The sequence below is a fragment of the Triticum urartu genome, chromosome 7A (genome assembly GCF_056163025.1).
Source record: "Triticum urartu cultivar PI428250 chromosome 7A, HENAU_Tu73, whole genome shotgun sequence".
Taxonomy (NCBI): domain Eukaryota; kingdom Viridiplantae; phylum Streptophyta; class Magnoliopsida; order Poales; family Poaceae; genus Triticum; species Triticum urartu.
In genome coordinates, this window is record NC_141879.1 from 127,353,455 (window position 1) to 127,370,597 (window position 17,143).

The following is a 17,143-nucleotide window of genomic DNA, read 5'->3' on the forward strand; positions in this document are numbered from 1 at the left end:
GACCTCCTACGGTCGAAACAGGGGTCTTGTTGATCGGGAGGGGTGTGGCGTACCGCAAAATGGACGAAACGGACTTGTGTTGGAGCGCTACGGTCGAAACGGGGGTCCTGTTCATCGGGAGGGGTGTGGCGTACCGCAAAACGGGAGTCCACGGGATACTGTTCATCTCCACCGTCGACCTCCTCCAGCCTCCACGGGCTACCGTCGACCTCCTCCAGCCTCCACGGGCTCCTGTTCATCCAGCCTCCATTGCGCGCTACTCCACCGGCTACTGTTCAACCACCCCTCTACGGGCACCCCTCCACCGTCTACTATTCATCTAGCCCTCCACACCATGGGGTCCTGTTCAACCACCCCTCCACGGGCACCCCTCCACCGTCTACTGTTCATCCAGCCCTCCACCATACCACGGGGTCCTGTTCATCCAGAGGCAACGCCACCGCTCACTGTTCATCCAACCCCCCTGCAACGCTCACTGTTCATCCAATCGATCGGCTTCAGTTAGCAGCAGTAGCGAAGGAATCGCAAGATCGGGTTCAGTTAACAGCCATCGATCGATCGCTCGGGTTCAGTAACGCGTAGCCTGCAGTGCAATCTCTCGGGTTCAGTTAGAGCCCAACGCCTCGCTCGGGTTCAGTTAGAGCCAACGCCTCGCACACACGCGCGTACGTGTACGAGAGAAACGCGCATCACTCGGCCCCCGACCTCCCACCGTAACCGAGAACTACACAAAATTCCCCCCCTCGCTTCTACCACGGTTTTTTTCCGTCATGGACGGCCCAAAGAATGTCATGCAGCTGCATCTCCAGCCCGCCCAGGACGAAAAGCCCATTTTCTATCATGAATTTTTGTCATAGAAGTAGGAGCCCACCACATCTATGATGATACCGGGTTTTGTCACAACTATCGTCATAGAAGTGTCATATGTATGATAGAAAAAAATTACGTTCGGCCCAAAATGTCACAGACGTGTCTTTTTTTGTAGTGTATGAAGATCTTCAGAAGGAGCGTGATTCATTACTTGCTCAACAGATCAGCGCTACTCAGGATGAATTTGTTCCTCCATATTTGAAGTGCATTGAACGTGAAACTACTAATTCTTCACCTGAATGCTCAAATACTTCCATTGCTGCAAATTCTTCAACTGCCTCTGCTATCACTAATTCCTCATCTGAGGACATTGCTAGTATCACTGATGATGCAGGGCTGAAGGAATTGTATATGACAGGTGATAACCCACAAGTATATGGGATCACAACAGTTTTCAAGGGTAGAGTATCTAACAGTCTTCTGGGCTTCTTTCCTTCCAAAAATGAGTTCCGTGAAGTTTCAGGTCCATTGGACTCCGTTTGATTTTCCTTTTCTTCGAAACCCTAAAACAGGGTAAAAACAGAAACTGGCACTGGGCTCTGGGTTAATAGGTTAGTCCCAAAAATGATATAAAAGTGTATAATAAAGCCCATAAACATTCAAAACAGATAATATAATAGCATGGAACAATCAAAAATTATAGATACGTTGGAGACGTATCACCTGTATGTCGACAATGATCTTTTATCTTCATAACACACTGACGGTATCACTCTATCTCTCTCTAAGTATATCTCGCTCCCTGCTATGTGTCTCTAACTATGATTCTCCATGTGGAATCTCTTTCTCACACAAAAACACAAAACTTTGTCTCCCGGGGTCTCATTTCTCTCTACTATTCCCATGTGTGCCACTTGCACACCCCTCATACAGAGATGTCTTTCGCTCCTTAGATATGAGAACCTACGACTCTTCCTCTTCAATATCTCTTTCTCACACACAAACACGAACTCTGTCTCCCAGGGTCTCATATTTCTCCATTGTTCTCTTGTATGTCGCTCACACACACCCTCTCTCCCTAGAGATATCTTGCGTTCCCTCGTATGTCTCTCTAGCTATCACTCTCGTTGTGAAATATCTTTCTCTCTCGCAGACACAAAACTCCGTCTCTCTAGATCTCATTTCTCTCTGATATCTGTTTGTATGTGACTCACATGCACCCTCTCTCTATCTTTATCACACCCACACACATAACCCAGCCTTCTGATCCACTCGACTCCTATCTCTAACGCACACTAGCTAGCATCTTTATCTTTCTATTTTTCTGTTTCTCCATCAACCTTCTTTCTCGCCCTCACTCTTGATTCCTATCAGGCACACTACATATGTTTCTCTCTACATGCAGTCAAGTGCCCTCTCACACACATATATAACTTCACCCTTTGAACCACCCGACGGTCATCTCCAACACCCAAACTAGTGGATGTCCCTCTAGCTAGCATCTCCATCTCTGTATCTATCTATAGTTTCTCCTTCAACATTTCTTTCTCGCATGGAGTCTTGCTTCCTACCACCCACACTATATATGGCTCTCCATACATATGCATTTATAGGTTGGTCTCTTTTGCACAATCGTTGCGCCTCACTCCCTCTGCTCGCCATAGATGCATGCTCCAGCCCACACCACTATCTCTTAAAGACAAAAACACATGCTCAATTGTAGGGCCTTCTTCCCTGCATTCTCACATGCATGCATATTGTCATACCGATCCATCTCTCCCATGTCGTTGATCTTATGACTTATGTCTTCTTTCTTTTATCTCGATCATGCGCGCGCACACACACACATCCCAGGTATACATGTATACCTCTCACACATGCACGTTCAAGGTCTCTATGTCTCCATACGTAGTTAATTACCCTCAATCCTAATGCCACATCGAATCGTTCTCCTCTTTTGTGCACATAACTTCCGCTTGGATGGGTAAAACACACACTCACACTTAACAATCTCCTTCTAGCTACCCCCCCCCCCCCCCCCGCCTCTCACTCTTCCCCTATATCCCGAAACCAATAAGATCATCCCTTTGTTTAATTCCCTCCTGCATGCACCATCAATATATAGTAGTCTTCCTCGGTGTCTCTCGAACAAACACGTTCTCTCGATGTCTCTCGAACAAACACGTTCTCTCGATGTCAACTCCTCTCACGCGCACACACCTTCTCTTCCCTCTCTGCAGGCATTTTCTCTCTTGCACCCCATCGTTGGTGGCCTCTGCCATACACATCACCTCTCTATGATGAAGCCATGCACACTTAAATTACATCCGCCATAGAGGACCCCGGGACACACACAGACACACACGCACCCCTCCCCCACACACACACTAAGACTCCATCTCTCTCTCTCTCCCTCTCTCTCTCACACAAACACACACACACACACACGCACCCCCCCACACACACACACACTAAGACTCCATCTATCTCTCTCTCACACACACACAAACTAAGACTCCATCTCTCTCTCTCTCTCTCACCACACACACACTAAGACTCCATCTCACACACACATGCTCTAGGCGGAGCATTTGTTCCTACCACCCTTCATCCAACCTTACCTGTATGATAAACAATCACCTTTATTTACTTGCATAACATGGACAAATTCCACTTTACTTTAGTAGTCAACAAACTTATCATCTGTACCCTTATAAAAAACGAGTTGGCGGTGATGGTGTGCCTGCCATCTTGTAATACAGACTGTATGATCTATATCTGAGGATAGAAAGCAAACTATGATAATTTTACAAAATATACCTGCACCTCTCTCCACATCATTATCTCCCGCAACCTCATTGCTCAGCAATTAAAAAAGGAATAAGTCTCTGGAACAATCTAGCATGCATGGTGGCCGTTGCCGCCTGCCGGCGCCGTCCATCCCCATGCCTCCGCCCATTTCGACCACCAGTCACCACCACGCTCCACTCCTCCTTGCCTTATCTCTCATCTTTCATTTTTTTGATGACATTCTCGAGATACCGGTTTTCCGATAAAATTCTCGAGATATCGTTAGTTTTTACACATGGGATTACTCCTGCATGGGTCAATCACAACAGGTGTTTTGTAAAAAATGCATACTGATGTTCCGTGCAATGCACGAGAATCTTGCTTGTAATTATATAACGCAAATCACGAGCAGGAAGTGACATTTTTTTACACAACCACGTTAACATGGCCACGTAAATCACTAGCTAAATTAAATACCATTATACTTATATCCCGATGCAAAAGGTTGAGTACATGTATGAAGAGTAGAGTCGCACACATGCACTCCTCTCTCAGAATCTCTCACACACACACACCAGTTACGTGACGCCCACTTAAGCATACACGTATGTTACAATTTGTGCACCTGCAGGTACACGTGATGTTGTGCATTTATTTAAGCCGGAAGGCGAACCCAAACAGTAGCTGCATTCATTCCCCTCCCGCCACTTCTTCTCTGGTCGCCGTCGCCCGGTAGCAATGGGCCGGCCGAAGGTAACAACATACGCCATACTCCCGCCGGAGCGGCGCTATAATATGGAAATTTTAGTGGTCATGCATGCATCTTTTTGTGCTAGCACTCCTATATAAGGGTTGACCGCTCGCTTCCCGCGGACATGCGCGGGCGGTGGAAGTGGAAGGAGAAGGGAAGCGGGCTGTGGAGTAATGTTTTTTTACCACAATTTCTTAGGAAACTGAGTGCAATAATTGAGTAGTTTGGCAAACTACCAGTACTACACCTGAAACGGTTCAAAACCTATACTCCCTTGCCAGCGCGCGCTTCCCGCATGAAACGGTCAGCGTCACCCTGGAGTGTCAGTGCCGCATTAATGCCCGACCAGAGCGTAGGCGACCTCTCACTGGCGTCGGCTTTTAAGTGGCGCGACGGCCGAGAGAGCGCCGCTTCCCGGCGCACGCAACTGCTCCGCGTCGAGACTGGCCATAGGCCCTGTTTGGATCCATGGGTTAGAGTTAGTTTGAGCTAGTTGGGGCTCAAATAGCCCTAAAGTATCCAAGCATGAGGATTTAAATTGGAGCAAGTTGCACCGAACCCACCAAAAAAACTATCCCACCCAAGAGGTGCTAACTAGAGATAGTTCTCATTGGGACCACTGAAAAATCACTTTTCTCTCTCCATGAAGTGCATTTATTGTCAATCTAACCCTGTCACCCAAACACCTCTTTGGCTACAATTAGTTTAGGGTTAGTCATGAGTTAGTCTAACCTCTAGCTAAGTTAGAGTATCAAACAGGAGAAGTATAGGACATGCAAGTTGCTCAAACTATACAGGCAAATTCGTACGTGAAAGGATTTTTTTCTTTTTGAAACAGAACATGAAAGGAATTTTTTTAGAATGCTCTTGGCATGTCGCTAACATGTGATAGTTAACCGACCTCAATAGACGGCAGAAACGCCAGCCCGCCGCAATTTGATAGAGACGAGGAGGGAGAAGCGATACAGGCTGCTGGATTACTAGAGATAGGTGTCGCACGGAAGCCAAGAAATATGGTGATAGCGTGGGTTAGCCATGTACTAGTATGATGTAACTACACTGGGCTGCCGTGTTTCGTACTCTTCCAGTCCACTATGGAGATGATTGGTTAATTTTATATCGCTAAATAATATTAAATATTATGAGTGCATATGCTCCACCACGAGGTTCCTTGCTCCTTCTCGGTCGTCCGGAATCTATGTTCTTCCACTCTATTTTTTACGTGAGCTTTGTTCATCCTTTTGCCAACACGCGAGACATCTAGCATCAAGGTGCATGTGTATGCAAGGATCGTTCCATCTATATGAAGAACACGTGGGACTGGAACTACGAGACAGACATGTACCCAGGAGTGGACGTACGAACCTGAGTAATGTAGCGCAGTAAGTGAAGTAGAAAGGCACATATGGTATGAACATGTGTGGCATATAGGGTGTGTTTGGTTGCGTTCTTGTCTCAACATAGTTGTTCCCTCTTCATGCATGCTCAACTCAACACCCCTCTTCATGCATGCTCTCTTCATGCATGCTTCTAGTGTATTTGTGCTAAACTAGTGTGGACTCATGCACCCTCCATACACTCTACCAAACACTCAAAAGTAGGTCGAGAAGGGAACTCTTGGGCGGCATTTGTCTCTTACTATGTACTACCACTAAATGTTGTACGTGCAATGCACGGTGATGTTATGGAGTACGTGCCTAAGTACTCTACTACTACTATATTAGTTGGAGGCACATATTAACTTTTATATTTGTTTACATGTATGCCCCGAGACATTCCAACTAGACGTGTCTTTCTCTCCAGGCACTTTGTATCATTCATACCACTAAGTACTACTACGTGTGGTCTCCGACCCAGAAGTGGAAGAAGTGGAGACGCTCTACCACGCTATTTTTTTACGCTGGGCTCTACCACGCTGTTCATGTCCCACTCCTTTCGCTGACGTGTGGGACATCCAGCACATGCCTTGTTTGGCACCCTTCGTCGTAAGAGTTGAAACGCTAGCATTCATCATAAATAAAAAATAAATAATTATAAATCGGCAGTGATACTATCTTTTTGCGAACCAATCAGCAGTGATACTATACCACGCGGTTTCCTTGCTCCTCGATATCGGAAAGAATACTTCCGTTCGCCAACATGTGGGACGTCGACCATCCTGGTCCACTTGCCATGCACGCAGAACTCCAAGGGAGAGTCACCCAGGTCGTCGCGCCGCAGTAACAATGACTAATGAGCCGTCAAATCACAGGCCCACTTCCCACTTTGAAGTTGCTCGGACGAAGGAACCATCATGACTTCGTTGAATTCCGCTTCTTGAAGAAAACTACTGTACCAGCAGTACTGCTAGCTACAGTAGTTACTCCAATAGAGGCCTCCTTTCGTTCATAGGATAGGAATATGAAAATCATAGGAAGTGAGATGACATGCATCTCAATTCCTATAGAGAAAGAGATGCCATTTGATGCTTAGGATAGGAATTTTTCCATTTAGTCTAGGCTAATGTACTGGTAATTTGCTCTAAAAACTACAGTAGTAACAAGTAGTATTGCTACATACTCGTACTCAGACACAGACACACACACACTAACTACTAGTACTACTACTTCTCACATGTTGGCCAGACGCTGTCATTCTCCTTCCCGGCTTTGTCGGCGACACCCCATCGTGCTTGGATCCGCCGACCTCTCCGCAGCAGCGCGTGCGTACTTTTCTTTCTTGCGGCGGCGGGCCTCTCTTTTCTTGAGTGCTTTCTGACTTTTCCGCTCCCTCTGTGCGGCTTTGGCCGCCTCTTGCTCTACCGCCCTATCGTCCTTGGCATCTTCAAATTCCTCCCACATAGTTGTGAGGTCGCGAGCGGCGATGCACTCGGCACGGCGGGATGCCATCGCTTCCCTACCATTTTGTGTGTGGTCGTGGGCGGCGAGGAACTCGGCGCGACGGGATGCCATCGCTGCCTTACCGGTTAGTGTGCGGCGCGGTGGCATGAGGTTTTCTTTAAGAAAGGGAAGAAAGGGCTTGAAGAAGCATTCCAGTGAAATGATGGTTGCTTCGTCCGGTCCAACTTGGAGGCCACCTTACCACTGCTGGTAAAGGTGTGGGTTTTGTGATATGACGGGTCATGACGGCCACACCGGGGTGACAGGTGAGTCTCGACTGTAGCACCTCGCTGTGATTTGGTGGATGAAACGTGGGCCCGGATGCTTTGAAATGTCTCGCATGTAGATAGAGCGGCTAGTCATATAGGAGTGCTCAATATTGTGCACCGCGACCAAGGCGGAGAGGAAAACGAGAGAACTACGTAATTAATGCATGAGTTTAATTAGGGTAGTTTTGTAAATACGAGATACATTCCTCCAATTACAAAATGCCTTGGTTCATGAGATTTGAGATTTGAGCCCTATAAACCGGAAGGGAGGGAGTACTGCACACGGTGTAGTCTAGTCACTTGTTGAAATCTCTAGAAAGGCAAATACTCCTTTCCGGTTTACAGGGCTATACTACTCCCTCCGTCTAGGTGTGTAAGTCATCTTACGAAAACCAAATAGTCCCAAAACACTTAGGCGCGGTGCATTAACTTCTACCTTGTTTCTTGTTTCTTGACATATCAACCAATAAGAGATGAGAGGTGTGCATGCTTTTAATGACTTGCAATGGCTAGTTTATTGCATGCAATGCTATCAATTAGCAAATAAACATTGGTGACCCCAGGAGGAAACGGTGCTAAGCGCGTGGACCTATGCAGAATGAGTATCAACCAATGGATAATGGAGTTTAATTGTTAAACAATAGCAATTTTGTCTCATGCAAGAGCCTGGCTAGTACTCCAAGGAACCGCACCAAGCGAGCGTTCGCAACTGCCACGTTCGGGTTGCGCTTGGCTCTTCGCCTCTTCGAGAATACGAACAATGATGTTACTCTTACTTCTACAGTATCGAATCCACTGTTGCATGTCCGTCCACCTCGTGCGGGAGGGATAGCATGTAGCGAAAGCTTCCACTTACTGCTCCTGCCTTTGCGTCTATGACAGGTGGGCCCAACAGGTGGTTGGCCCTCCTGTCATGCAGCCAAAGGCAGGTGCAGTAAAGGCACGGGAGCTCAATCCGTGAGGGAAAGGGCGTTGTAGTAATCAAATTTCTCGGTCTTGTATGAGTTGAAGCGACACATCAAAGCACTGCACTCGATATAAATCTTTTTACACATTTCAAATGGGCTACTTCGTATGTAGGAGTAGACATATTCTGCTTCGTATGTAGTCACTTGTTGCAATCTCTAAAAATACTTATATTTGGAAACGGAGGGAGTACAACACATGCATGCATGCCGTGACTTTCCTTTTGATACTTGCATGTGTTGATTTGATGCACCTTGCCAAATTTTGACTACAAATTTAACTAACCAAATTTTCATGCATGTCACAAAAATTATGGGGCTGTTTGGATTGTGACTATGTTTGTATTATGTTGCCACATTATTTTTCCCACACTTTCCACACTTGCCTAACCTGAGTTGCTCAAATTGTTAGACACACTTTGGCTTGCCTAAGGGAATCTTGCCACAATTTTTGTGTCTATGACATGTGGGGTTGATTGCTAATAAAAAAATTCTTGTCTTAGGTGTGGCTAATAAAAAAGACTTATATTTAGGAACGGAGGGAGTAGAAAATATAAATAATAATGCATGTTGGGGCAACCCACGTTTCCGCTAATTTTAGCCGTGGGCTTGTTCACAATTTTTACGAGGGGGTGGTTGTTCATTTAATGGAGGGACTTGTAGTACCAGACTTGAACGATACAAAGTGCGACCTGGCACACCGTAACACCACTTGGAACAAGCGGGTAGCTATCTCAAAAAACAATCAACAACTAAAAAACCGCGACCTGGCATGTAGTAGTACACAATTTTAAACGATTGTTTTGATGGAGTGAAAAAGGAAAACTACCCCACTACGTATATATAGGTCGGAGCCTCCGCGCTTGCTTGCTAGGGTTTCTCTATTCACACACTCTCATCCTCTCCAGATCTAAACAAGATAGGGGAAGTAACAATGTCTTTCTCCCTTCAAAAAACACTGGCTTTCTATCCTCATCGCTGGTTACAGATCCGAACGTATCCCCCTCCGCCGGTGAAGGGGAGGAGGGGCAACGTTTAGGCCGTCGTCGAAAGCGAGGGAGGAGACCCACTGCCGGCCACACCATTATCTCTGGCCGAGCGCCGGCGCGGGAGGTCCTCCGATCCCTTCGTCGTTGCCTGTGGGCGGATCCGGCCTCCCGCCGCCCACCTATCCACATCCCGACGACCTTCAGGTATATCTTCGTTCGAAACCGCCTTAGCTCTACTTCCCCAGCTCGCTACGTCGCTGCATGTGCATCATTTTCTACCTCTCAGCCCCTCTCAATCGGATGGTCCAATGTCACTTTTTTTTTCTTCTATTGTCAGAGGTAAAGCTACTTCATGGAGTCGAATCTTGTACTCCCTCCGTCCGAAAATAATTGTCATTGAAATGGATGTATCTAGATGTATTTTAGTTCTAGACACATCCATTTTCATGACAAGTAATTCCGGACGGAGGGAGTACTTGGTTCAAACAAGAAATAAAGAGGGGGTGGGGGAATTTAGTATGTACATCGGACTTGGTACAAACAGGAAGGAAAGGGGGTGAAAGTAGTACAGACTGGTCATCCAACCGGTCTCTTGGTCGAAAAGGGAAATATAGGGGTAACGCTGTACACAGTGGTATGACGAGGACTAGATTTGCTATCTACACATAGGAGTAGGTGGCTAGAGTGAACAAAAATGGGACCAACCCGGATATGTTTCTTGGATGTTTGTTTCTCGGGGCAACAAACTATGAATCACCACTTTATGCCCTTGTTTACGTACATGGTGCTGGACTGCTGGTGCACCCACTGTCCCATACCCAGAATACCGTAGGAATTGTGTTCCTACGAAAATCCTGCACCAAACCTGTGAACCGAACGCAGCCTTAGCTGTTCTTAATCTAATGTCCCTGGTAAAAATGAAGCCATGCCACTATTATAAGCCATGACAAGTTTAGCCAAATGTTTTTGCCAGTAATTGTTTGAGACTCTGACTGTTTCCTCTGTGCCTTTTTGTGCAAACAGGGCTATCCAATTCACCTGGTTGCTGTTGTGACCTTTTGGTGCACTGCACAAAACTCTTCTTAAAAGAAGTGACTTTTGTGCTGTTTAACTGGAATGTCAGAATGGAACAGTTGGTTCATTTTGGTGGAACTACACAAAGAGAGATCTGTGTTCCAATCCTCATCATCCATATTTGTGCCATAACCTTCCTTTAGGTAAGAATCTCTACTCCTAATGGAGCAGTTGGTAGTCTCCGCCGGTCAATTTTCGTCCCACCACTTTCATCCGGTTTTTTTCGTAGATTTTTTTTTGTTCTGTCCACCACCTCCCCTCCGCTAGTTTTACTGTCGCGAAATGGCGAAAGAACCAGTGGACTCCCTCGCTAGCCCTACCTCATCTCCCGTCTCCAGTCGCAGCCGCCACCACACCTACCGACTCGTGCGCATCACACCTACCCCTGCGCTCGACCACCGCGGCGGCGGTGGGGGCGGCCTGGCTCCACCCACACACTTATCCAAAAAAACGCGCGCGATCCCCTCGACCTCCGTGTTAACGCCGCCGTCGTGCGATCCCCTCGACCTCCAGGTTAACGCCGCTGATCTCCTCAAGAAGACCCCGCCGGATCTCGCCTCCACATGATCATCGGCCGTTCTGTATCGCTGCCACCGCCGCCGATCCCCTCTGGAAGACCCCGCCGACCCCGCCGGATCTCGCGTCCACGGTTCTGGATCGCCGCCGCAGAGCGGTTTCAAACCCAGGTATTTTTGATCTGGGTTTGACTCATCTCCTCATCAAGCTTGTGCCTGCTCCCACCCCCTTGGCTCGCAATCAATTGTTCGTCCTCTTGTGACCTCGCTGGCTCAACCAACGATGGAGTTCGGTCAGTCCTACCATGCGTTTGTGCGAGCTTCCCATCTCATGTAACCACCACTACACCCACTTCCTATCCCATCGTGCTTACTCATCATTGTTTCTTTCAGTTGTTGCATAGGTTAGATTCGGGTCTCCATGTGCCATCGTCTTACTTTGGCAAGGGATCTGCTTACGGAATAACCGTTCAGGTATCCAGATTTTCGCCAGATCTACACGTCTATATCTTCTCAGTGCATCTACAAGCTCATTAGTCAGTACTTTCAACCATTCTAACATGTTTCAGTTCTAGCAGCATGCAGGTGGCTCTAGAGGGGATTACGTCATAGACATGCTGATCAGGTACATGGCCGAGTCGTCCGCAACGCGGTTCTTGAATCTGCCTCCTTGAGCTGATTCGGGAGATGTAAATTTTCCGACTCCCCTTCTAATTTTCAAGATCTCATCATGTTACGAACTTGCCACTAGAAACATGATTGTTGCATTCATCCACGCACCTCTATCAGGGCATTAAGCACATATATCAGGGCATTAAGCTAAACTTAGCTTTTGAAGTGCATGTTAGTAAGATTTATAGCAGCAACAAAGCCCACAACAGTCATGTCCATGCTGATTGGTCCCTTGTATATGTCAGCAATGCATATGTTTTTGGTTTGCATTAGATTTGTATGAACTACTTAATTAGTATTGAGTCTCAATGGCATCTTCTCTTAGGAGCAGTTGATGGGGGAGATCCTAGCATTCTACATTTGGGGAGGTTTTAAATCTTTTTCTGTAGAGAAATTGATCCAATCCTGAATATTAGATTAGTCTATTTTACAAGGTTGAGAGTAGCTCAAAAGATTCTCATAGATTCTCTACCTTTGCCCTCATGAAATAATTCTAAAACCAAATAGTGATGTCAGGTGTAAATTCCATGAACAATAGTTGGTTTCTGTAGTTATTTGTCAAATTTTTCATCATAGGGTTCTAGGATTGGTGACTAAGCAGGGTTGTTTTCTTTCTTTAATACATACAGGATTAGGTCATAACAATGTATTTTTAATGATCATACCTTTAAATGTCACATGAAAATAAATCATATCCTAACTTTTCTAACCATTTTCTGTTATTTGCTTGAGGAACAACCAACATGAATATTTGTATTCAAGCTCCCAACAAAGTTACTACTGTTGTCACAGAAATATAGTTCTGTTGTATGTATACTTAATTTCCCAAGATGTAGATTTTCTTCGTATCTTACATGTCATTTTTTTCTGCTTGTGAAAAAACTCAGTTTAAAAATAGGTCCTCATTTTAAAGGAGTAACTTCTTGAACCAGCAGTAGGCATTGTGTCGGGAAGGACGAGGAGCAGGAGCATTGGTTCAGATTTTCTCTGTTGTCCTTGTGTTTGTTTACCGATTATTGGCTTGACATGAAGATTGATCATGTGCGTGGATGTCATGTGCATGTTCTTCTTAGTTTCAATACACTTTAACTGGATTATACTTCAAGTACTCCGAGTACTTGCTCTTGTGAACTGACAGTAGGTTTTTGTTTGCATTTTAACCCTTGTTAGTATGTTTTCCAAGCTACATGGCCTGTTGCAACACTCTTCGGAGTCAAACCCTTGGGTGGTGGCGACGGTGATTACGACGACGGGTTGTGGGCCTACCAGAGGGTGCGGCAGGCGGCAGTGCAAGGCGACTCATAGCGGGGCGCGGGGCCGATGCTCGCAGCAGTGGCGGGAGTGAGCATGGTGTAGGCAGCTGCCAGATGTGGTGCGGGCGGTAGTCGGCATGGACACGCAGATGTTCATCCGGGACGCACAGTGAGTATTCTCCACATGATGGTCTAATTAACCAAGATCTGGCATATACAAGAAAACACATGTTTGACACTATTTGAGATGGTCCCTCAAACAGCCACTCCGCCACACCTGCCGACCCCTGCGCAGCACACCCACCCCTGCGCTCGGCCACCGCGGCGGCGGCGGCCCGGCTCCAGCGCGCCGACGGCTGCGGCGGAGGCCCCGGAGGCGGTCGTCGGGGCGGGCGGCGCAAGGTGGGAGCCGATGGGCGCGCGGGAGTACTACGACTACCGGCGGATCAATCTACGGCGACATCACGCACAAGGCCATCCTCGTCGACGCCGCCGGCACCCTCCTCGCCCCACCGAGCCCATGGCCCAGGTCGGCCTACGCCCTTCCCCCATATACCGCAGCTCCAATTCATGTTCCTCTATTTGTTCCGCTCGATTCTGCTGGCCGTTCCCATGGTTGACGGAGGCCTGCATGTTTTCTATGCGGTGCACATGCTGAGACAATGCGTGGCGTTTGGATCGACCTGATCCGTGCTCCCGTAGCCCGTTACGTTCGTGTATGTTCGTAGATTCGGGTTGTGAGAACCTGGGCAGATTTGTTTCTGCTGTTCATTTTTGGGTTGTGTGGATTTGTTTCTCCATGCATAACGAATTACTGATAAAAATCTCCTTTCCTCTGTTAATTGGGTATGCATACGGTGGTTTGATTAATATGGCTTGTGTTCTGAATGTTAATTCAGGTGTACAGAACAGTAGGCGAAAAGTATGGGGTGAATTACTCGGAGGATGAGATCTTGATGAGGACCTCGAGGCCTCGGAGAACCCCTCGGAACAAGACGCGCGTGGGAGCTCTGCCTTGATGGGGAAAACAATGGAGTTGGTGCAGTGGCGAATGTGGGCGGGGTCGGCCATGGAGGGAGACTTGCTGGTCGGAGCAGCAGGAGCAAGAAGGTTGAGGCGGTTCAGGTTTGTCTCTATCTTCCTCCCCCTCTCTTTCCCCCCTTGTCTCATGGATGAGGTCGCTGGTGCATGCAAGGAGTGGGCCGAACACGAATCGTAGCAAGAGCAAGGAGCTGGACGTGGTTCATGGTTTGACTTTAGTTTCTATCTCTCTCTAGATCTCTAGACGTGGGTCTTTTTGTCCATATACTGAACCATGAAGTTGTAAGTTCATGTTCTTTATATTTGTACAGATATTTAACTGCATTAGTGAATGTTCTGGGTCTGATACAGCAGCTAATCTTAGGTGATTCCTCATGTTCTATGTGGATCGCATAGAAAATAGAAATCCTAATTTCTGAAAATAGACTGAATCATGTATATATTTGCAGGGCAAGACAAGAACATTAGTTGGATCCAGAGTATTGAGATTGCAGAGGACTCAACAAAGGATCTGCACTTATTCTATAAATTCAGTATCAGGTTAGTGCCTCTGTTTAGTGATTATATAGAACTACCTTTTGAACTTGCAGAAACTGAATGCATATAAGAATCGAGGACCTTTACAGTGGATGCATGATGATGATCATCCACCGAGCAGCACATCATCTTGGAAAAGCATATGCGAATTTCTGCTAGGTTTGCTTCTCCGGTTGTCCCTCCCATCAACTCTCTCAGCTCCCAAACCATTAACCCCGTCCTGGTTGTTCCTATATTTTCTTTTTGTTTTGTTTTTACCAATGCACTTTTCTTGGCATGTTTTAGTGTGTTCCTTCCTACGGCCAGCTCGACCATTTGCTCCGCATGGAGTTTTTTAGCTCAGAAGGAGCAAATAATTTGAGAATGCATTGGTCTTTTCTGCAATCTGTTGTACAGGGGGATCTTTCATGTTTTTCTGCAGTTCTTTCTTCTCTTTGGCAATTCATTTGGATTGTGTCTCTCTCAAGCTTGGGCATATTAGTTGTATGGTTGACTTTTTTTAGTAGCAGGGAGTAACTAAGTAGTTCACAAGCCAAGCATTTGTAAACTTTGATCATTTATTTGTAGAGAGTATATTACTTTTTTTTGTTCACCGTTTAGATATACATTTTGTGCTTGGCCTGCTGTATTTTCTTGAAGTAAACACTTTATTAGCTCTTTTACAGTTAAAAATGCATGCTTGCAAGTTGCAATATATAGCTGTTAATCTCATGCTCCAATCTTTAATTTGCTAATCTGATATTCAACTTTACTTTCAAGGATAAGTTGGTCAATGCAGGAAAATCTAAAAGAAAGCGACTAAAATCAACATTTGAAGGTACATCCTGTATTACGTTACTACAGAAATTAATATTGTGGTCTGTTATTGGGAATCATGAGTTTCCTGATAATGAGACCCATTAGTAAGGGTTTGTTCAGAAGGCACTGCCTATATAAATGTGATGTACTGGTGTTTTGATCGATTGTCTCTTCACCTATCTAGATTACTAAGCTCGAGCTATTTACAGAATCTTATACTTTAATAAGTACTACATTATCAATTTTGGAGTAGTAGAGTATTCATGTATAGGTATATAAAGTTAGTCATGATCAGATTCCTATATGTTATGTAGGTTCGGCATATCCTAAATAGTAGAACATAAAATCAGTGCCATGAAATATTAATTTGAGAAAATTTAATTTACCATTTCTTTCATATGAACTTAAGGAGAAGGCGCTTATTTCACCGGCTAAGGTTTCTGTTGGTTACTTCTTTTCGTCCTTCGGTTCATCAAAAAATGAAGAGGATCATGCCTTTCTGTTGGAATTGCTTTTCTGGTTTAAGCAATCATTCAGGTTATTGAAACACTCTCATGCCTCTTTTGTTCAGTCATTACTAATGCTGAGTGTCGTGTGTCTGATATGGTTTCATGAGAGTAATTACCAGTAGTGAGAGGGTTCAGATTAGGGATTACGAATATGAAGTAGATGCCTTATATATAGATGCCTAAAGATTCAAAAACTAATATTTATCTCTAATCATCCTTACATGCAAGGGGGGCACATTTCCGGAGGGCGGCGGTGTTGAAGGGACCCGCTAGCGCTGGCCAAGATCCCGATCGATGGACTCGCCTGGTCGCTGGAGCCAGATCGCGCGTCGGCTTGGGGACACCTCGGGGATGTCCACAACAGTGCGGGATGGGGACCGAGCATCGGGGCATGTGGCGGGTTCCGGTTGAGGGCTTGATCATATAACTGAATTATTATTGCTTGCTTTCTGACATTGTGACATTGAACACTAGAGTTGAATTGACTCTCTTCACAAGATTCACTTTGATACGGCCATTTTCTTAATGACAGTCTTCATGTGAAGGTTTCAAGTACTACAAATAGGAGGAGGCAGGAGTGGATGCAATCTTGATACGAAATGACACTTACGGAGCTTCTTTACCTAACATGGCCAAGAACTTTACCTAACATGGCCAAGAAGTCCGCAAAATCCAGTGAGCGTAGAGTATAGCCGGTTGGATACATATCTGTAGAGTGCATGTAGTGTGTGTGTCAGATATACAGTGGGAAAACACCACAATGCAAGTGTCAGATCCTGTTCTTGATGCAATTTTGCGACTTTATTCTGGACTGTTAAGCAATTGGTTGATGTTAAGCTGAAACTCGGATCAGTCTTGTGGCTCTTCTGTACCTATATGCCTAGATTATTTGCTAATGGTATATGAACTATATCTTCCTGTATAGGATGATCAATTGCCAGGAATAGAAAGACTATGGTTTTGATTTTTATCATGTTTTTGTGATTAGCTTCCTGGTAGACTAGACTTCCAGTTATCTGCTAGGCTAAATAATTTCTAGCTATTTTTTAACTATTGATTAGTACACATAGATGAATTAAGAAAATGCAACACATTTCTTGGATGCCTTGACTGTATGCATACTTGTGTTATATGGATGCGCTCATGATATATGCTAGATGGTGTCTTCCTTTTTATAGCTTGATTAGATGCAACTGTAGACCTTTAATTATAACTAGACATTGTGGCGAGCTCCGCTGCGCCTGGCGAAAGAACTGTAGTTTGTGGGAGACTTCAGGTGGCCTGGTCCTTA

At 45.7% G+C, this 17,143-nt stretch overlaps 1 protein-coding gene across 1 annotated transcript; it reads left to right on the forward strand.

Moving 5' to 3' along the window:
* The first annotated feature begins 12,936 nt into the window (after positions 1-12,936).
* On the forward strand, positions 12,937-16,695 carry LOC125524055 (uncharacterized). The gene is made up of 5 exons (XM_087536710.1): positions 12,937-13,136; positions 13,231-13,496; positions 13,867-14,092; positions 14,320-14,372; positions 14,458-16,695. Exons 3-5 carry the CDS (start codon positions 13,986-13,988, stop codon positions 14,613-14,615), a joined length of 318 nt encoding a protein of 105 aa, XP_087392836.1. The 5' UTR covers positions 12,937-13,136; positions 13,231-13,496; positions 13,867-13,985; the 3' UTR covers positions 14,616-16,695.
* Positions 16,696-17,143: the final 448 nt, after the last annotated feature.